Raw genomic sequence first — 23,540 nt, forward strand, 5'->3', positions numbered from 1 at the left:
TGTGCACACTTATGTCTGCATTTTTATTTTGTTAAATACGAACAAAACTGTGATGCCACATGTCGGGCCAGAAAGTGAGTACCAGTTTGTAGTTCAATGAAAGGCTTCAGTTAGTTAAAAAATTGCGTTCACATTTGCATTTGCATTAATATTAAAAATTCAACACTACATTTTCTGAAACATTTGTGGGTGTTTTCATGTTTGTTTTGTACTCATTGAACACTAAAGTGGCCCTCACATGAGATGACAGTGCCAGCAGTAGCCTACAGCTCATTTAAGTTGGAGACCCCTGTCACTGTAAAATTGGGGGCCCCCAATAGCCTGGTTTTCCTCTCATGAGAGCATTCCAGCTATAGCAGACATAATCCTTTCATTTTAAAAGATGCCTCCCACAAATGTCTGTCTTTCTATATAGATTGACACATGCAACATGTACAGTATTAGTGACTGACAGGTGCTGGAAGGAGAATTTTTGAATTCTGAATGTTAAGTTAGCTGTTTCCCTCTGCTAACCACCTCCCAGCTCTAGCTCAATAGTTAACAGCAGGCATGAGGATTTGATCTCTTTATCTAACTCAAAGTAAAACAGTGAAAAGATGTAATTCTTAAAATATTGAGTGATTCCTTTTAACAGATATTGAATTGTATTTTACCAAACTCTGCAGGACTATTCTGGAGGTGTAGCGTTAGTGGAGCCAAACAAAATGAGAAAAGGACTGGCAAGCAGCTCTCATCGTTTGAAGCCTCTCTGTGTTCATACACAAAGACTTGTATCCCTTTGTTTATGTCATCCTTTTCTGTTCTCGTCCTCCACCCACTCGCGGCGATGAGAGGAGTGGACTCTACACTGAACCAATGAAGGACATGCTCTATGAGTGCTCCTCATCGCATCCCACCCTTCTCTTCCTCCTCTGCACTTTAAATCAGGCAATCTCTCCCTCTCTTTATCTTCTTTCATGAAAGCTTGTGTCTCTTGCTTGTGATGTGCTGATGAAACGTCCTGCTTCAGTCAAGCGGGTCAAGCTCATCTCTTTTGAATACCACAATCTGCTTATTCCACTCACGCAGTGCACCTCTTTCACCTGTGATATGGATGGGACCTTTTCTAAATAGCCAGCAGAAGAAAAAAAATCGTTGGACATCTTAAATAATCAGGTGGGATAAACCAAAGCATAAAAAAGATGGTTTTTTTTAACAATTAACTTGCATCCATGACATTTATGACCTCTCAATCAAAAGCTCTGTTTGTTCTGAGTGCTGAATTGTAAATAAATGAAAGCTCGTGAATGCAAACATTCAGAAGGTAAAGTCAAGACAACTGTGTTTCCATAAGAGAAATAAGTTGAATGAGTTGAAGAGAATCCAGCAGCTGCTGATTGGAAGAGTCTTGAGGACTATTAGACATAATTAAAGACCGATTTACAGCTCGAATGAAAGACATTAAGTAACTGATGACTGTTGAGTCAAGGATGAAGAGCTTCTACTTCAGCCTTTGAGATAAACATTTAGCTCGTTCTGGTCTGTAATGCCTGTCTTTCTTCTGGTAAAGTGTACTCTGACAGTATTGATTCCAACTTTGTTTGACCTTATGAGTCGTGCTATTTTCCCTCAAACAACAACTCTACAGCAGCCGCTTAAATACACCAGCACCACCTTCTGACAGTCCCTACGCAGAAATGATCGATTATACTTAGAGCTGGGCGATAGAACGATAACGATATGTATCGCGATATAACTTTTACTCGATAGAGAAATTAAGCTATCGCGATAGACCTCGCCGCTCTTGTCCTCTTAAAAAAAAGAAAAAAAAAGAAAAAAAAGGTCAGCCAAATTAAGTAGCGCAGAGCCGAACCAATCACAGCCGCAGCGTCACGTCGCGTGACTTGTTACGTACAGCACAAGTGCCAAGCCGCACGTGTGTTTGTTTGGGAAGCAGCCAGCGCGTAATGGAGGAAATGAGTGTGCCGACTAGAAAAATCAACCGAGCGTGACCGAAGAGAAAACAGATGATGGTTCCAATGCCGGAGAGATTGTCGAACGGAAGAGCCATAGAAGTTCCGTAGTGTGAAGGTATTTCGGCTATTTCAAGTCTGACAAAAAACAAGAGTAGCGTGCACTGTAAATTGTGCCGAAAACAAGTCTGGAAATACAATAAACTGGTGCATGCGTCACACTGTGCGCCACGTTATTGTTTCGGTGAAATGAATTTCTACAATACTGTTAATTCTACTCTCTGCAGTGTTTAAATGCTTACATATACACACAGTTACTGTCCCTCCACACATACGACTCGGTTCTGCTTCTATGCCCCAGCTTTGTTTACTTTTTCCCACCGAGGCTTCTAGACTTCTGATTGGCCAACATTTCTGCACGGTTAGGAATCTAGCGCCACCTGCTGCTTTGGCATGTTCATAGCAGCGTTTTCCTTCATTTCTGCCTTTATGTGTGGACGGGATTATTTTTTAAAACGAAAACGGAAAATCTCCGTTTTCAAAAATACCCGTGTACGTGTGGACGTAGCCTCAGTCTCTGACTGGAAGCGCTAATTCGTCATTCGGCTTTTGTCAGACTAAAGTAACTGTTAAAAGTGTTTGAAAAGCTCAGCTATACAACAAGGAGAGATTGAGAATTTCCTTTTAGTGCTCAGTTTATTTGATATTGACAAAAGTTAGTCAGTTTTGTCTGTTCTTCTGTAAAACAAACTAAGATTATTTTTAGAATTAATATTTTGTTTCTAAGTGGAATTGACAATTTAGTCTGTTTCGTTTGTTCTATTTTGAAACTTAAACGCTTTAGCGGCTGCCTTTTGTGTAGTTTGCAATATTTGCCTTTATTTATCTGAAAAAGTCTCATGTTCCTTAAGTACATCTACCCTGTTGAACTTATTATGGGAAATAAATATTTAAATAAAAACAAGCTGCTGATTATTTCACATTTTACTTGTGAGCAACGGCACATTTAAATCTTACAAATATAGTTATTTGGCTTATATCGTGATAGATATCGTTATCGCCTGAAATGAAAAAAACATATCGTGATATGAAAAAATCTCATATCGCCCAGCTCTAATTATACTGCAAATTATTTTTGAGGTGAGCACTGCCAACACTCTCCATATACAACGCCTTAACATATACCTTTTTCCTACATGAACATAGTGTCAGTTCTTAAATCGCAATTTAAAAACTGACTAACAGCATTTTGACCAACAGTATTTTCAACCTTTTGACACCTCTACCTTGAAATGCAAACTCCTGTTTTGTCTTCATTGCAAAGATTCAACAAGGTGCTGGAAACATTGCTCAGCGATTTTGTTCCATATTGACGTGATAGCATCACGCCGTTGCAGATAAAGATTTATCGGCTGCGCATCCAGGGTGAGAATCTCCAATTGCATCACATCCATCACATCTATTGGATTGAGATCTGGTGAGTGTGGAGGCCGTTTGAGTACAATGAACTCATTTATTCAGTGTTTAGTTGGTACCACAGGGCCCAAATTGTGCTAAATATGCCCCACACCATTCTCCACCACCATCAGCAGCCTGAATCATTGATAGAAGGGAAGATACTTGAATACTTTTGTTGTATTTGAGTTACTGTTGCTTTCCTGTCAGCTTGAAGCAGTCTGGCTATTCTCCCCTGACCTTTGGCATCAACAAGGCATTTTGTCCCAGAGAACTGCTGCTTACTGGATTTTTCTCGTTCCCTCTTTTGGACTGTTTTCCGTAAACCTGAGGGGTGATTTTGTGGGAAAATCCCAGTAGCTCGGCAGTTCATGAACTGCTCAGATCAAAAACAACCATGTCACTTTCAAACTCACTTAAATCACTTTTTGTCTCTATTCTGATGCTCTGTTTGGACTGCAGCAGGTGGCTTAGAGCATGCCTAAGCACACCAAGTTGTTGCCATGATTGGCTGATTAGATGTTTTCATTAATGAGCACCTAACAAAGTAGCCAGTCAGTGTATATCAGGTTAAAGAAGAATCTTAGACCTTTCCAAACAAACAAATTAATAAAATGTTCGTAATTTATATCAATGAGATAACTCTGGTCTACAGCTAGTTGCCTGTCCATCTGCACATTTTGTCTGTGGTCAAATATACGTGTAAACTTGAAGTTAAAGAAAATGGTTTGGAAAAAAAGGATGTAAAATATGTTAGTTGTTCCCATCCCGTGTAAACACAAACTTGTTTGCCTTTTATGTGTGTGCTCTCTCAATAGATAAAGAAATGAAATGTCATAAATGTGAATCTGTTAGACAGTCTTTTAGCAGATGAGACTAACAGCGACGCTTTGGTTTTATTCTTGGAAAACTGGCACTCGTGTGTCATTGCTTGATGACCCACACACTCTTAATGAGGGCCATTATCAAAGGATGTAGTTTGCTGATTTCAGGCAGCTTTGGCCAAATGAAATGAAATGATGAGAATGAAATCACTGGGTAAAGTGATTAAAAGACAGCTCCCGAGTCATTAGTTACAGCTTTCAGTAATTATATATTATGATTTTATTGCTGAGCCAAATTTCCAACACAGTTCTTACCTTAGCCGTGGCCCTGGCCTGATACTCTGGACAGCCATTCACTGTAATTGTTTCGTGCATATACTGGTACACCTGAAAGAAATGAAGACAGAGATGCACGTGGTTGAAATCTGAATCCACCAACTTGCACATGAGCTCAAACTCTTCTTTTCATAGTCAAATAATGGTTTCCTTCCACAGAAGGCTGTGCACACTTGCATGTGTACAATAGCAAACTCTCAGGAAGCACATGGCATAGACTGATCCCTAATCTATGAGCAGTAATATTGCTCCTAGTATTTCAAAGTAACCCTCAAGTGATAGGGCCTCGCTCAAGCCTTTGTATTTAATAACATCTTGTAACAGAAAATCCTATTACGATCCGGCACGATGACTTTCTGCAAACACGCTGGTGTTATCAGCAGCTAGACAGATAAGGGAGAGAGAATTTTGCATTGATGCAGACAGAGAAGAATTTCTGTTACTGTAGAAAAAGTCAGATGTTCTTTTTTCGTTAATGTATATTAAAGGGGAGACTCTGGACTCTACCAGAGTAGGTCTGCATGATTCACGATTCAAAATAACCCCAAGTTCATCCATCCTTTTAGCTCCCAATCCCCTCTCTTTAAGCAAGTTTTCTTCCTGTCCCTTATTAACAGAGAGTCTGAACAACAAATGGGTGGGAATTCTGTGCACCTGGCCAGACCGGTTTTCCTGAGATGACCATATTAGGAATATCCCCTCTCACTGACCTAAAAGGTAGATCAGAACTGTCTGAAACAGAGGCTCTGTCTGAAAACTGTCTAAAGCCTGAGCTTTGGGGTTACAGGGATTACTTACTCTGTCTCCTTTAAACTTTCATGTTGACAAACGAGGCATATTGTGGTGTTACAGACAGCATAAAAAGTCAACAGAACAAGAAGTAACAGATTCTGCCGGGACTGAGCCGGTGCTAAAACACGGGTTAGTGAGCATGTCCATCTGGGTAAAAAAAAAAGTTTTCTATTTGCTGAAGCAGACAGAATAAGTGCAGACAGCTGGCCTTTCCTGTTTAGATGTGGCTTTTAAGAAAACCTTACAAGCAGACTTGTTCGGAGACTATAAAAGAGGAGACCATGGCCAATGTTGACTCGTGGGTAACATGCGGTAACTGAAGATATACTAGAGGAGTACCAATTCACACACTAAAACAAACAGCCTGATCTAATTTGTGTATGTTTTGCAGCTATAGAGTAGTCAGAAATCTGACCCAGTGCTACTGTCACATAATAAGAAATATAATCCAAGGATATGTTACATGTAAACTAATTCAGCTGTGTATGCTCATATTAACGATGGGCATAGTTTCTAATGATGATGAGATCGGGATATGTTGAAGTAAAGCTCAGACTTCAGTCTGCTCTAAATCCTTGATTTTAGGGAGTTTTTCTTCTCTCGGATCTAAGCAGCGCACCATTGTGCTGCCCCTGCTAGAGTCTACGAATAAAAATATGGACCTCAAAATAAAGGTCATAAAATAATGACTGAAATCTTTTTGGCTGATGACAAACAGTCCCATTTTTCTGCCTGCAATGTTGCTCACTGCCTCCTACTTTTTTCTTTGCATTAAAGAGAATGTCTGAACCAGACATACCCATTACCTGCACAGAGAGAAATCAGGAGTTTAACATCAGTCAAGTTTGTGTGCATTGTTTGTAAGATATTTTTCAGAAAGCAGCAACTTGCCAGTGCACTTTCCAAACATTGCCTTGAGGTGTGACTGCCACCCCGTAACACAAGGCCTGCTTTTGCAAATGACTCGATTAAATACCGTAATGGCAGCATTGATTTCAGTGGAAAGATTCTCTAACTATCATCTAGCTGTTTTAATCTCACATTTATGGCATCTGCAATTAACTCAACGAATAAGTGACTGCGTTTTAATGGAACTGACGAATGTTTCTCAGCAGAAAAACAACAGCTTCTCAATGCAAAGCAGACTTGGAATGAATGTGTATGCTATGTTGGATATTATGGCTCAGAAATAAAATAATGATTCCACTTCCTGGATGACGTCACATCTCTCATTGCAGCAGAGCAGCTTGTTGGAGGCGAATGTGGCAGGCAGCTCTGACGTATCCCTGCAAAAACATTACAAGGGCCTTGCTTTTCTGTATCGTCAAAAGGGTGTATACTCATAGGATGCAAACCTTCAGATATTTGTATGTAGAGATCTCAAGAGCATGGAAAAAAATATCCCTGAGCTCCTGTCGGCTTGTTTGCTCATGAATCTCAAAGACCAAATGACTAGCTTTTGAGGGTGCACTTCAGAGCGCGACATGTTTTTGTAGATTCATGGTGCCGCTGATGCATTTTGATAAGAGGAGCCTGCAGTCGTCCCCCCCCCCACACACACACACACACCACTCCCAAATGACACCTTTTCCTGAGGACTTCTTCCACCTTTGCACTTTTTGAGGCTTAGCACAGCTTTATAAATGCCACAAAAGGTTTTTCTTGCCTCTATCTTACTACACAGTAGCTTCATTTCTCTCTTTTATCCCTTTGTTAGAAAAACACTACAGCAAGTCCTAATTACAGCTATTTATTCAGTCCATAACAGTCTCTAATGCTTTCTCTTAGCACCTATAAGACAAGAAGTCTGTAGGAAAAATGGCCTTTATCTGTCTGTGAAAGTAAAGCATTTTGGTCCTTAAAACATGGTCTCTGTTATGTAAATGTTTAGTAATGGCCCTATTCAAACACGACGTTACAGATAGCACTGCAATGCGTATGAAATACTTGGCATATTCTGAGAAGGCGGCACAGCAGTGAGCCGAAAAATAATGATACCCAGAAAATAAAAAACTCTCAGGTTTCTCTCAGTATATATCGCTGATGCATCAAAATGGCCAAGGTGAGCATAAGGAACATCTCACTTTTGGATCCCCTGATCCTCAACAATGGATAAAAAACAAACAAACAGTGAACTATTTCACAGATAAAGTCTCAGAAGGGTTGACTAAAATAATGCACTTAAAAAGTATTTTTAAAGTGCTTATTGTAAATTCATGAGTGTAATATAGTTTAATTGTTATGTGTAATTAAATGTGAAGAAACAGCTTCCATGAATATATGATCCATTTATCTGTGTATTGTGTTGACAAGATATGAAGATTGAAGATGAAGTAGGGTTGTGCTGCGCTTTCATGTAATACCAGTTTATACCACAAGAGAACGCAGTAAAGTATTTACCCTTGTAATTCATTAAGCACTATTTCTGCTTAGAATTGTAGCCTGACAAAAGGCAAAGCCTCTTAAGAAAACGAGGTAAATGTCAGCACACACAAAGAAGAATAAAATCACAGAAAACAATCAAAAACAGAAGGCAAGAGTGGAAAAACGCACGCCACGCCCTCTGGTAATCCTGCCCCCTGGTGGTGTGGTGAAAGCTTTAGTTAAATTACTCAGGGCAGTGTTTCCCAACCTTTTGGAGCCACGGCACATATTTCACACTAGAAAAATCACACGGCACACCATCAAACAAAAATGTCACAAATAATGTACTGATAATTTTTCCCCAGTCTGTATTTTTTCTAGGACCCAGGTCAGATTGACTACTTTTTCTTTTCAAATATTTATCCATTGCTATTACGGGCTTCGTTGTCTCACTCACAGCATGACTATGATGTAATTTCTTCTGCGTCTTCTACTGTTTTACTGGCGGTTGGCAACCCATTTAATTAGAGCAGGTAGTTGTACCGCCCTCTAGGGGAGGATAATGTAATTGTTCTGCCCGTTACTCACGCCGGTCGCTTAGGGTATTAATCAGGTGGAGCCAGATAATCTTCCACGCCACACCTATGTGGGCCGGCAGAGTGGATGGGAAACACTGACTCAGAGGACAATTGCAAAATACTAGTTTGGAAAAATGTCAAAATCAACTTAACACGGAGCAGTGCTCAAAGATACGCAGACGTAGATGCCAAGAACTGGTTTGAAACACACATCCAAGTAATGAGGAGCAGCAACTGGATTCAACTTTTCTTTTGGCCAATATAAGGGTAATGTCCACTTTTCTTTGGAAAAACCCAAGAGTTTGTTTTAGTTAAATACGTCACTTTGCTCACCCACTAGTCATTTACAGGCAAAACACCTATAATATCTATCGACAGTATAAAAGATAGACACCAAGGTGCCATTTTGAAGCCTCAAAGTGTTTTTCCTCTTTTCTGACTCCTACGTAACTAAAATTTACAAAATGGACTTAATGTTTTATCCAATATGACTCGAAATCATGTCCATCTTTCACTGTTACTTCTACTGCTTAATGTTCATAGCAATACCACATACGGTGTGCCAAAGTAACTGCAACTCTGGGAACTTCAGATACAACACTTCTGGTGTGAGGAAAGAGAAGAAGAGTGCTGAATTATTTAGCCTGTGCTGTAATTTGGGAAAATAAGTGGATGGATATCAGCTGAAGATTTAAATTAAATAAGGACGACCATTTGCATAATTTCTTTTTTGGAACAGTGGAACATTGAGTGTCCACTCTGACTGAACAGATAATTTAAAAAAAAGCCTTCTGAACTGGCTGATGGTTCGATTATTTCCTAGTTCCTCCCTTGCTGTTTCACGAGTTGAGCAGCAGAGCTCATGCAGGGCATCTTGACCCTAAATGTTTTATTTTCTTATAAACAATGACTAATATATCCATACCACAAGCAGCAAGGCGTTGCAGTGGTTAGCCCAATTGTTACATGGTCAATATCTTTCCATGAGGAGTCTGCATGCCCTCCCTGTGTCTGTGTGGATTTCCTCCAGGTACTCAGACTTCTTCCTCCAGTCTAAAGACAAGCTTGTTGACTTTGAACTATATAAGCCCATTCCCAAGTTCACTGATTTTTCTATAAAAAAATATTAATATATAATATGTCCTGGCTTATTTATTCGTCATATTTAAATAACAGTGCTCTGAAGATCCACAGTTGATATCTCCCTTCATATTTAACCTGATTGGTTGCAGTGCCCTGCAGAGAGCCAAAAATGGGACTAACAGCTTTGTGCTTTTGAATGTCAGCCTCCTCTTGTGGTGGGTGCACTTTGCTCTAAAAAGGCCAGCTTTCCTGCAGGCATCTTGTCAATTCCCCTTTCCTTTAACCAAATGTCTTCACTGTCCTTCCAACAACATCAATACAGCCACTCCATCCTCCCCTACATGGCTCCCTTCTGCTTAGTTTGCCACACATTCCTGGTTTTAATGGTGAAGTGGACACAAACACATTCTTTCTAAAAGAATACCAGCATCACAAAGCCCATCTCGGAAGGGATGCCTACAGGGAATATTGATGCAGTGCTTCTTAGGAACACGGCTTCTTGTTTTGTCTAGTGAGAGATGGAGAGGGTGGACGGGGGGTGGGGAAAAAGGAGGTCTTAGTCTGAAAATGTAGTTTTGTTAAGGATGAAAACCATTATAGTTAGCGTCTCAGTGGTGCAAACCATGACACCGAGGGAAAATATAGAGCTCGAACAGACTGACTTAATGTACCTTTCATCCTTTAACTTAATGTGATGTGGGAGTCGGAGGCATTGTGATGGAATCAACACAAATCCCAGTCAATTATGCTGACTGAAAATCTCTGCTGAAGTGGAAAATCAACTGCAATTTCAAAGCTGATGAAAAACGTGGCCGCTCTGAGCCTGCTTATTGCACTTCCTGTATTGGTCACGTGGCTCCGTCTAACCCAATATCCCGCACATCACTCCCTTCCATCATTTCCAGCTGGTTAGCTCTTCCAGTCATCTCATCTTGTGTCCTTCCTTTCCCATTTGCAAGGCTGATTGACCTGGACAACTCATTCAGGGTGTTGCAGTGAAACTAATGCTGCGACACAAGACTCTCCCCCACACCATCGATGAACGTGGCGAGGGGAAGACAACCAGCTCATCAAACTCTGTCTCGTTGTCATTTATCTCTAACACTGCTGAACTGGCTCTTTTCCCTGCCGTCCATTCTTCATATTGACAGTTACCTTGTCATCCACTAACAAGGCTGATTCATGTTTTGCAAATTCTCTTGATGCAGACATATAGTAGGAAGTCAGGTTTATACTCCATAGACAAGATTAGTGTCCCCTCCCCTGTCTCTGAAATGAACCAACTCAAATATGTGTGTAAGAAAAGGAATCATATCATAGATTACAGGATAAAGTTTGTACTGGAAAGAAAGGTCATCTGTGATAATGAAATCCCACAAGGTGAGCGTGATCAAAATGTACAAGGCGAGGGTTGAGCTATTTTAACCTGCGTTTTATGGTGAGTGAAAATGAATTAGAATATGATTACAGAGAGGAATTTTTAAACAGCTCCAAAGTGAAAAACTGATCTAGTTAAAAACCAATTCTGAGTATATTTTCCTTTGGATTAAAAAGCAGTGGGTTTTTCTTAGAATTACAAAGATATTTTTTCCCTTTTAGGCAGCAGTGAGTTGAAATTACTGCCATTATAGCGTAAAAAGCTACTTCCCGAGATTTCACAATCACTTTAGATAGGTATTCCATGACAATGAGCATTTGTTGTCTGCATTATGGTATCATTTTGTGGCTGAAAGTACTGATTTATTTCTTCCTCTGTAATATTCAGACATCTGAGATATTAGAGATAAAAATCAAGAAGCAAAGAAAGACAAGAAATAGACAAATAAATTAAAGCAGTGGGGATTTTGTATTTTTTTTTCAGGTTTGCTTTTAATGTTTCAGTTAATGGTAATCAGTGTTGGTCAAGTTACTTGAAAAAAGTAATCAGTAACTAATTACTGATTACTTCCCCCAAAAGGTAATCCCGTTACTTTACTGATTACTTATTTTCAAAAGTAATTCATTACTTAGTTACTTTTTAAAAACACGATTTATAACCTGAATAGGTAACAAAGCGATAGATCTTTCAGCCCAATTCTACTTTTTCTACATAATCCATCATACAAAATGTAATCAAATGGAAAAGTCTCTTTTTAAAACTTGTTTTATTAGTTTTAATCTTTTAACTTTATGCATCAAGCAAAAATTTAATTATATGCAACATTCTCTGACTTGAAGAAATTAGTTTAACATTTAAACCTATTTTCTGCACATTTCAGCACATAAAATAAAATATTTTTTGTGTTTACACTCACTCTTTCAAATAGATGCAAGTAAAGACAACCAGCTCATCAAACTCTGTCTCGTTGTCATTTATCTCTAACACTGCTGAACTGGCTCTTTTCCCTGCCGTCCATTCTTCATATTGACAGTTACCTTGTCATCCACTAACATGGATGTAGCTCAGGTGGTAGAGCAGGTCATCTACTGATCGGAAGGTTGGTGGTTCGATTCCTGGCTTCCCCTAGTCTACATGCCAAATATCCTTGGGCAAGATACTAACCCGAAATTGCTCTCCAATGCGTTCATCGGAGTATGAATGTGTGTGAATGTCAGTTAGAAAGCACCTAGGAAAAATGTGCTTGTGTGAATGGGTGTGAATGGGTGAATGCACAAGTTGTGTAAAGCGCTTTGAGTGCTCAGAAGAGTAGAAAAGCGCTATATAAGAACCAGTCCATTTACCATTTTAAAACACAGCAGGAAATAAATAAAGTCAAAGACTCAGTGGTCCTGTTGCTCTATTTTCACCTGTAAAGCAGGAGTGGGGTAGGCGGAGGTTTACCCTGGTGCAGGTGTGCCGCAGCGGTCAGTGGAAGAATCTGCAAGTTTCTCAGTGAATTTCCAATTACGTGGTTCGGTGCTTGCTGGGAAGTTTAGGGGGGGGGGGTTTTTCACTGTAAAAAGAAGTTTTCTTCCCATGTGAGCAACGGACACTAATGTTTTTGTCACTTTTTATGGAATCAAACTCAAAGTAAGGTCAGTACTTCCACGCTTTAAACGCTGCACGCTCATACTCTCTCCCGCACTCGATATATTATCCATTGTTGATCTGCACACAGCTGTTGTCACAAACGTCGCACTCGCTTACGTCACTGTCATGAGACATTCTCGCAAAAAAAAAAAAAATCACGGTTTTAGTAACGCAGTAATTTTAAGAAATTGCTGCCTATAACCTGGAGACAGCTACATGCTATACATAAACATCCAGTAACATCCAGAGGTGATGTATGTACAAAGTCTTGCATACATACAGACAACTGTCAAGTGCTGTCTTACACTCAAAATACATGTAATAGTACAGGAATTCACAATTGTGGAATCAGTTGACTAGGACTAGTTTTTCAGCTGCGTGCAACATTTCTCTTCTTCTTCTGCTTCTTCTTCTTCTTCTTGTTCTTCGGTAACCACAGCAAATCTTCTGCCTCCATCTCATCCTATCCCTCGCATCCTCTTCTATGACACCAACATCACACCAGTCTTCCTTTACTACATCCATGAATCATTTATGGGATCATGCTTTTCTCGTCCTGCCTGGCAGCCCCATCTTCACCATCCTTCGTCCAGTTGAGTTAAGTGTCATGATAGTAGCAGGGCACTGTTACAGAGGGTTACAGGGCCTACATTCTTCCTTTATGTACAAGCTACCGGTTCAAATAATTATAAAAAAAACATTTTTCAATACCTATTGACAGACTGAAATAAAGGCAGGCTGTGTGTGAGAAGAAGACATCACCAGACAGAAAAAATGAACCCTGTGGCTGTAGCTGCTTTCTCTTGTCACAAACAAACATATCAAAAAAAGCGTTAGTATTTCAGACCATTAAATCCAGCCTAACTGCTACTTTCCCACTGAGATTCCCTTTCACTCAGAGATTGTCTCTGCTAACTGCTCCTGATGCAAACAGAGCATCAGAGGACACAGCTGTTGAGAGCTGTGATATTCCACTACATGACCTCATTTAATGCGCCGCATAATAATGGTAATAATCTACAGTATGCAACAACCACCACTTATAAATGGTCCTCCAGCTGGCTCAGCACTACAGAGAGATGCTGTTGTAGTGCGTCGGTTTTCCAAATGTGTCATTGACTATAAGCCACAGTCGTCCTCGCTGCAGCCCACTAATCCCACAGCATCTCTGATGGTTTCCCTGGTGACTGTGTTTAGCCAGCTCTTTGTGGGTGAAGTGCTTCGCATCTTTGGCTCTTGGCAAACAGCAACTACTGCTGCTGCCGCGCTCTTTTTTTTATGAGGTTTTTGAGAATCACTGTCATTGCACTCCAGTGACTGGCACTGGGATCAGTCAGCTGGTTGCCAGACGGGCAGTTGGTGCCAGGACGTGCCAGGCTTCCCCAAGCTGGCCAGAGCAGAGCAGAACAGAAGACTATTCCCCATCCCTTCTGTTGCATGTTTTCATGGGTTTTACGTAACATTTGATCAGAATTAATTTCTGATCATTGGTGCCATTGCTGGTGTTGGCGAACTTTCTACTTTTCTATTTGTCTAGACAAAAGCTGAAAAATTAATGATCTCCAGCATTCACTGATTAAACTGCGACTATAAAGGGCGTTCAAATTGGATGTCTTGTCAAATATCACATTTTATCATCCTCTACAGACTCTGCATGACACTCCTTTTTGATGTGTTTCCTTAATCTAAAAGGGACCTTTCGTGCTTTACCTTATTTTCTGTCACACATATATGCATATAGTGCAGTACAAAAGTCTTCAGCCTCCCCTAATTTCTTTATATTTTGTTATATAAAATGGGAAAAGTGGCAGTGATTTATCAAAACATGTGCAAACACAGATGGATATGCGGTATGTAAGGCAAATACAAAGTTTGTACAAGTCTAACGAGCCAATATTCAGTATGACTCCCTTTAGTCTTCAACACAACCTGAACTGTCTTAGCCAGGTGTTCTTGTCATATCTTGAATTCATCTTCAGGAACAGCTCCTCTGGGTTCTTGAAGGACATTCTTTGGAAGTCTTTTCTACATGATCCCACACTACAAAAATGTTCAGTCCAGGCTCTGGGGAAGCCAGGCAATGACTGATAGTTTCCCATTGTGTGTTTTTCTATCCAGGTATGTTTTTATTGCGTTGGCAGTGTGTTTGGGATCATAATTCCATCAGTTTTTCCAAGATCCCCAACACCACTGACTGAAATACAGCCCCACAACATGACTGAGCCTCCACCATGTTGCACTCACTGCTGACTCTGTCCTGATCTCCTCTGTCTATAATGACATCAATCCGAATCAGACATTTCAAAAAACGCGTTCACACTGATTTTTTCAGTCCAGTTCTTTGGCATACCTCAGCCTTTTCTCCCCGTTTCTCTTCTTTCCTGGTAGCCGCTGAGACCATTTCTGACAGTAGAAGGACAAACTGAAGGGCTAGATGCATCTTTCAGGCCATGCATCAGGCACGACTTTCAGATACTGTTCATCTGCTGTAGATAAAAACTTTAAAAGTGCTTCAGAAAGCCTGAACAACTATAGCTCCAGGGCGTTTTAAAAAATAGAACAAAGCCAGCATTCTTGTAAGCTAAATATAAAGAACTGGTAGGTGTCTCACAGTGTTTGCACAGTACATTCTATCAACACGTGTAGACACTTAGCCATCAGAGTGCTGTAACCACTTTGATCTAGACAGTTTTTTCTACTCTTAGATCAGTATGATGTCAGTAAGGCTAAATATCATGGTCATCTCATGCACACAGCTCTGGATGTTAGCACAGAAGCCCCACCCAAGTGATCCTGAAACATTCAGCTTACGAAGCACAGCCATTCAGAAGAAAGCTGCTTTACCTACAGGTGGTTACAGAAAGTGGATGGGACAACTGTAAGAGTCTGAAAATATGAGGCATCTTTTACAAAAGTTATGTTATATTTAAAAAAATTGATTAAATAAATTATGTATGTTATAATACATCGGACCAGCTTTTTTTTTTCTTTTTTTTTTTTTAAATCAATCACAGTACCCTAATGGCAGTTAATGCATGAAATGGCATTTAATTATGCTCTGTTAAAGTAAAAGAAATGGTGAGATCCTGTTAAATACAGAAGTGTCATACTCATCGTTTTCTTCATCTTTTAAACAAATGACAAAATATTTTATGCAATTATTTATCTTCAGATTTTAAGACCTTCTTTATTATTTTGTTTACCCCATATATACTTCTAAGTAACAAGTACAAGCTGAGAAAGTAAGTTTTATAAAGTGCGAATTACAGCAGCTGGCTTACAATTCCCCATATCACTGATTTTCCAAAACATATTATGGTTATTTTTTGCCCTGCAGCAGTAAAATCTTATTGCATGTCTACTTAATTTACAACACAATTCTCTTCAGAAAATACAGCGGCGCTCTTCCCAACATACTGATGAAGTCCGCTAATTGTCTTTCATTCCAGAACAAATTACATGTTCACTTTGTTCACAATTAACTTGCAGCACAGAGGCCATTCTGTCATCTGCTTCCCTGCTCTTCAAACTGCTGTTTACTTAACAAATCCATGTCACTGGGTAGTGCTAAAGTATATCACAACAGACAGAACACTAAACACACAAGATCTGTTGTTATCAGCCTGTGCAGCCGCGCCACGTAGAGCGAACGCTCTTGTTTGCTTCTTACCCCCGCCGTCTTGATGAATGATCTCAAGATGACGGATCAGTGGGTGGTTGTTTTGCGTGCATGAGAATGAAAGCATTTTAACAAGAGGAGAAAAACAAGAACTTCAGTTTCACGATTCACATTTTACTTCATCCCCGTAAAATACGATTGAAACCAATCCCTAACAGGGATTCGCTTAATTAAAATCCAGTTTAACGAGCTTATCAAACCTTAGACTTAATGAAATGCTCATGATGTTTTCTGGCCCTGTGAACATTTAAATGTGTGTGTGTGTGTGTGTGTGTGTGTGTGGGGGGGGGGGGGGGGGTTATGCAGTCAAAAACCCACTGTGCCTCTGACTTCTGCTGTTCAGCTCTAGCTGTAATAAGGCAGCGCGATAAGCTCTGACATTTTCATTATGCTGCAGTCATTTGTTGATTGATGCAGCTCAGCAATGCCTTAAAGTTACACTCTCTGATTTTCTTGTTGTTGCTCCAGGCTTACTGTGGGCTTTGGGTTTGAGTTTCAAGGCACTTACAGTGACCTGACAGCACAGTTTGGCACCACTGCATTATATAAAACTATCAGGTAATGTTACTTCTCACCTTCGGCCAAGATATGAAATATGTTGAGCGAAAAGCTGTTTAGAGATTTGGATGTCAAGTCAGGTGTCAAATTCATTTGAAAAACACAAGGTGACTATCTGCTGTTTTTATTTCCTTGGGTCTGATGGAGCTTACAGGACTCAGAATCAGTACTCTTGCTACTATCAAGCCTTTCAAGCACCACAGATAATAATACGCTTAAAGTTATAAGTAACCACGTCAAGATAATCTTCAAAGTAAGCCAACAAATCGCAGTGGCATTTCTTTTAAATGAACTACTTAGGGCCCAAGTGACAGAATTTCTAAGACCACTCCTCCTACCGAAATTTAGTGATTTCAAAATCCGATATTTCAGTATTTTCCAATATCGATATCTTTTTCTTTCAAATGCAAAATACATAAACATTGTTGGCAACAGCTGGAAGAAAAACTCCATAACCTTTTGTTTTGTAAAGTTATTTGTTTACTCTTATACTCTCTGCCTGACTTTGCTCACATTAGCTGGCCGTGCTTTACCAAAACGGAAGTTGCAGTGCCCTCAGGTGGGCAAACTATGCAATGTCAACAGTAGAAACATATGAATGGTGTCTCTTCTTTACTTTTTAAATTTTCATTTAAACTTTCATTATCATCAATCATCAATAAATACCAATAGTGGTCCTGTCTGACTGTCTGTTACACAGCAGAAAATGTCAGCAAATATATACCAGATGTTTGATACTGATTGATATTAAATAAACTGGCAAGTGTGCCTGCGTTTAACGCAAATTTTGAAAAAGAGAAATAGATGGTGTTGTATGCAAGTTTTTGCATTCTTGAAAAAAAATGACAGTTTTACTGAAGACGTCCTCTAAGCTTTCATTTTGAGCCAAATTAAACCAGGAATTCGACATCCTTTATACCCCTAACCCATAGAAAAATTACTCAGTACGTAAACATGAATTGTTGAATTATTAGGCTGAATGTCAGTCTTTGTAATAGTATTGAGAATATTTTTTTTTTAAAGGTAGCTCTTTTTAAAACGTTATCCAAGAAACCAACATCCACAGACACATGATGGATGGTGGGGTATAACCAGACAACCTATTTTTAATATATTTATTTATCCCCTTTATGTATATCTAAAAGTGAATTACATTCCTGTCTCATTGTGGTTTAGATGTTGAGATTATTCGTATGGGTCTCTGCACTGCTGGTATTCCTAACAATGCCCATGTGCCCTTTCAAGAAAAGCTACATAATGCTTGTCTTTGGTGCTTCAAGCTCTTATGGGTCATTAGCCCTGTGGAATAAGAAATGGAGTTAGATGGATAAAGCCATTGCAAAAATCACGTCTGAGTTCAGCTTATTGTTCCCACATTTTATCTTTTTGTATTGTTTTGTTTTAAATTACAAAAACATATTATGCACAAATTCTACTAAAGGTCCAGTACAGAAGACAGATGGGAAAGGTCATGACAAAGGAGCCCCACACAAGAAAAACAATCTAAATTCTTGTTGGTGTTCACAGAGCAGCAGTGACTCACCTCTCTGATGGCTGTGCAGAACTCACTCTGAAGGACTTTCTTCAGAGATTGGAGCTTGTGACCGGGAACATCGCCTGACTCCTGCAGCTTCTCCAGCAGCTCAATAGCCCTGGCAACATCTGGGAAGCGAGAGAGAGAGAATGGGTGTGAGTAAATATGTATATGTGTGTGGGTACTCATGCCAAGGGGACAGAGGAAGAGGAAAAAAAGAAGCCCCGTTCAATTACATTAACAGCACTGCTGTGACAAAGGCGCTAGAGCAAATCAATGGGCAGGATAATGGAAATAGACTCAGTCAAGGCCAGCAGTTGCAAGGACGATAGAACAGCAATCCCATCCATGGATCGTTTGCATTGGCTTATCTCTGAGCATGAGAATAAAGGAGCGGGGTGACAAGTCAAGGACTCATTTGTTCAAAGGTAACACTTCCTGGAAAGAGTAGGCATTACAAAGCGTTTACACTAAACCGTAAGCCTTAAGGTAGAGGCCGTGACTCTGGGGTCTTCTGAGCTCTTTTCTCTTAATTAGCTTCTGCTGAACAAGTTCCACAGCCTGGATGATTAATTTTTTACCCTCTGAAACTGGCAGGCCAAATAGACTCACAAAGGTAGAAAGGGTGATTTGGTACTCAATCACTGGACTTAGATTGTTTTGTCAATATCATGTTTTATTCATGCCTAAGACCTGTGACCACACAAGAGGGGGTGACAGCAATAACATTTCAGTTCATACAATTCAAGTTCCCCCTCTGCTCTAGTTTCAACCCAAAGGGGACACAGGCTATTTTTTGCAAGTACCCCATAATAAGGCATTTAAGTAACGATTATATTCATTGTCTACTAATTACTGATTATTTAATTCATTCTTTAAGCCAATCAGGTCACATCTTTAAACTAGTAGTACTCTTAACTCCCCAAAATATGTTAAAACTTCAGAAGGATAAAACAATAAAAAGTATTCATAATTTCAGTATAGCACGTAATGAATACATGTTTTATTACATTTAGCTTCTGAACACCACAAAAGTTTGTTTTGTAAATACTATCAAATATTTTTTTCAGACGCATTTAATTATTTATCACGTAGAGCCGAATTAAAATGCAACCGTATTGCTCAATATCACAAATGTGACGCAAACAGCATCCTCCAACATTAGACAGGAAATTCAGACAAGAAAAAAAAAAAATCCCTAAAATGCAAAAAACAGAAAATTAAACTGCAGGAAAACTCAGGAAGACAAAGGAAGCGGGATCCCTCTCCTCAGCTAGACAGACTTGGAGTAGATGTTGTGTACACTGTGTTTAGTAGGTCTCTCAGTGTTGGTAAGGCCTCAAGGGCTATAAATGATCCAGCGGCCTCTGAGATTAGTCTCTTTTAATCTGCGACTGAGTGGCGTCTTTTTTATCTGTTCTCGAGGACACATCAGAAAGTTGCCAAAGCCTTATCTGAATAGATGAGCATAGATTGAGCTGAAATATGCCCCGTTACAGAATAAACTTCAAAACTGGGTCACATTATTTCTTGTCAGCAAGTGTGATTAGCTTTGTTTTCGTCAATATCACACTGCTCAAAAGTGTTTCTGTGTAAAAGATTTGAGCCTCGCAACATGTTTCTGCCGCTTGATTTATCAGTGGGTTACAATTATATATCAACGACTGATGTTATTCATTTAAAACAATGTACCAGCGGCAACAGACGTTTAGCTGAGTTGCAGGTTTAGGGTCATGATATATCAACAAGCAAACGCTGCATATTTAATGACGTTATATGGCAGGGCCACACTTCCATCTATGCTGACCACCAGGGATCGAGCACACAGACGCATAAATATACTCTCTAGGTTTTTTGCTGTATCCACATATGCTTGTTCAGAGAGAAAACTGGGAAAACAGGGACACAGAAGTCTGTAATGCAATCAAACATAACAAATTGTGCTGATTTTTGTTGATTAATCAAGAATTTAGATCAGTGATTCACAAACATGGATACAAGTAACAGAGACGAACAGAGAGAAAAAAAAAAGGGTAAGTAATGTAAATAGAAAACATAAGTACGCCTTTACTGCTTCCATAGCAATTAAAAAGTTAAGCAGCAACCAGCTGCTGCTAACTAAATGCGTTTGAATAATTCAGTATCAGCAAGTGTGAGCACCTCTATAAAAGCAGAGGTTTTGGCAGTTTGCTGGTCAAGAGCACTCAGGTGTGTGATAACCCAATGCCACAATCTTTCCAGGAATGGTGAACCAAGCAAAATCACCCCAAGGTCAGACCATGTAATGCTTAGAGAGGCTGCAAAATAAAATAAAATAAAATCCCGAAGGCTATACTGCAGACTCTACAGGCCTCAGTCAGCAAGTTAAATGTTAAAGTTCATGACAGTAGAACGGTTGCTGGGAGAAAGTCTATTCTCTCTAAAAGGAACATGGCAGGACAGGTTAGGTTTACACAGTTGCATCTGAACAATGCACAGCACGTCTAGAACAATGTCCTTTGGACAGATGTTTGCCCATAATGCACTGTGGCACAGCCACCTCATATCCACTGTCAAGCGCTGTGCTGGAGGACTGATTGTTTGGGCTTGTTTTGCAGCCACAGGATGTTGCCACCTTGCAGTCATTGAGTCGACCACAAACTCCTCTATACACCAAAGTGTTCTACAGTCAAATGTGAAGCCATCTGCCTGACAGGCAAAGTTTTAACTGGGTCATGCAACAGGACAATGATCCCAAGCACAGCAGCAAATCTACAACAGAATGTCTGAAAAAGAAAAGAATCAAGGTGCAGCAACAGCCCAGTCAAAGTCCAGACTTCAGCCTGAATGAAATGACGTGACAGGCCCTTAATCGAGCTGTGCATAGACCTGTGAACGTCAATGAACTGAAGCAATGCTGTAAAGAAGAGTGGGACCAAAATTCCTCCACAATGATATGAGAGACTGAGAAAATCCAATTCAATTCAGTTTTATTTATACGGCTCTAAATCACAAAAACAGTTACCTCGAGACCCTTTATTTTGTGAGGTAAAGGCCATACAATATACAGTGTAGAGAGAAACCCCAACAATGAGACAGCAAGCGAGCGCTTGGCAACAGTAGGAAGGAAAAACTCTAGGAATCACAAGTAAGCCGTCTGTGAGCAGTCTGAGAGTGAAGTGCTCTATTATAATTTAGCAAAATGCAAAAAGTCAGAAATTCTAAGTATAAATGAACCATAAATAACCCACTGAGCAGTGATATGTAGTAAAGTAAATAATATATACTTAGACTATTCTATACTTAATAGGCTGTGTCCCCTTCATTTTAAGGCTCAACTATGTATTATAGCTCCATGCAGGTTTCTTTGGTATAAAAAACCACTTAAAAAAAAAAAACCATAGCCATTTACACACATGCACTATTGCCCTAAGCTTAATATTGAGTTGAATGCCAGAAGACAAATGCATGATGCTTTGCACACTGAACCATCTTCATTTTGTTGGCTTCCCAATCATCCTGCTTTCTGCTTCCTGCAAGCTCTAGTCAGATCCCCTGTCTAAAACCACACAGAGTATCAACATGTGACAAAGAAAAAGTCTGACAGTATCACAACCTAAACCTGAGGTGTCAAAGATAAGGCCCGGGGGGCCAGACACGTCCTGATGAAGACTCCAGCCCGACCCCATTGAACATCATTGGAAGGTGTAATGTTTTACAGCTTTATCTTTACTGACAAAGACCTCCCACACGCTACACCAGGGGTGCCCAATCCCGGTCCTCGAGAGCTACCGTCCTGCAGCTTTTAGATGCATCCTTGTTCCCACACACCTGAATCAAATGAATGGCTTGTTATCAGGCCTTTGCCAAACATGATGGCATGCTGAAGAGATCAAACCATTTGATTCAGCTGTGTTGGAGTAGGGATGCATCTAAAAGCTGCAGGATAGTAGCTCTCGAGGACCGGGATTGGGCACCCCTGCGCTACACCAAAGTAACTGGGTAATACATAAAAAACCAAGGAAAAGTTTTTTTTCTCCCTTTATAATTTCTATTATTTACAACAGATACACAGAATACACTGTGTATCCATCCACTGTACACATGGATTCACGTTTTTGTAATTTGACACGTTTATTTCTTACAATTTCAGAGTCCTGGTGACAAATTTCTGACATTTACCGCAGCAGCATTTCTCTACCATATTGAAAAAAACTGAGACATACATTCGAAATTGCACCCCTTTTTCTAATATTAAGATATCTCAAGGATTAAATGTATAATTAAACTCCTTTATACTGACAGAAAGGGGAGTTTCACTGGTCCGGCCCACTTAAGATTAAAGTGGGCTGTATGTGGCCTATGATGTAAAATGAGTTTAACATCCCTGACCTAAATGTCCTGACATTTTCCTGAGCTCACATGTGAAAACAGTTTCCGTCTTCAACCTAAAATTTCATGATTCATATAAAGGGGGCTTGGTTTTTGCTTCCAAAAGAGACTCAGATCCCTACAAGTTTAACTTGTACTTAACAGATTCTCCTTATGTCCCCACTATATGAGTAATACCAGCACACACACACACACACTGGTATTGAATTCTGGGAATATTGAGCAATTCAGCAAAGCAGATGACAGACTGAAAGGCTTTTGCTGCATGCAAGCCAGCGGGAGGTAAGAAAAGAAGCAGTACTGAGCTCTGACCCCTGCGAATACTATATAAGGTAATGTGAAATGTACAGTTTCTATTTCTTTAAAAGGTCATTTGGGGGCATTGTGCTGTTATTAGACGGACAGGAAATATGGGGAAAGAGAACAGGGGAGAGACATGGTAAGAATCCAGCTGGCTGTAAATCAAATCGGGGACTCATTCCTCAAAGCACTTCCGCCCATGTGGTATGAGCTATAGCCAATTGGCTGTCAGGGCTACCCCCTCTGCCTGTTTCTATTTCAAGCACTCTGTAATAAAGCACTGAGAATTTTATTGATTTTCTTGAAATTGCAGGGGTCAGTTCCCATCACGAGAACAAGGCATGCAAGCGACAGTCCAGTCATTTAATACGGGCTTATTTAGAGCAAACAGTGGTGTGAATTTTCAGGGAAGTGCTAATTAGCCATTAATCTAATAACCAAGAGTTTCATTTAAAGACAGCAGCTGCATTTTTGCTATTTTTCCTGGTGTGTTTTGTCTGTCGAACATTAAAGATTCTATCACTCCCAGTCCAAGCACCGTTAGCCTTCAGCATGTTCCCGCCTGTTCCAATCACCTCAGCTCTGCACTTACCTTCACACCTGCTTCTCATCCCCAGAGGGACTGTACACCAAGCCCCTACTGTTACTGCCCCTATGCCTGCAGTTTCTTTCTCTCATTCGGCACAAAAATGTAACTGAAAATA

General features: G+C 39.9%; 1 protein-coding gene across 2 annotated transcripts in view; it reads right to left on the minus strand.

The window, feature by feature from the left end:
* lin7a (lin-7 homolog A (C. elegans)) overlaps positions 1 to 23,540 on the minus strand; it is a 49,850-nt gene that overhangs the window by 11,486 nt on the left and 14,824 nt on the right. For both annotated transcript variants that reach the window (XM_082511162.1, XM_082511163.1), the window contains exons 2-3: positions 18,175 to 18,293; positions 4,547 to 4,618 (exon numbers count right to left, since the gene is read on the minus strand). In XM_082511162.1, coding sequence (XP_082367288.1) covers positions 4,547 to 4,618; positions 18,175 to 18,293 — 191 coding nt within the window. The remainder of the gene's footprint in view (positions 1 to 4,546; positions 4,619 to 18,174; positions 18,294 to 23,540) is intronic.

This window comes from Aulonocara stuartgranti, assembly GCF_965226115.1.
Source record: "Aulonocara stuartgranti genome assembly, chromosome: 17".
Taxonomy (NCBI): Eukaryota; Metazoa; Chordata; class Actinopteri; order Cichliformes; family Cichlidae; genus Aulonocara; species Aulonocara stuartgranti.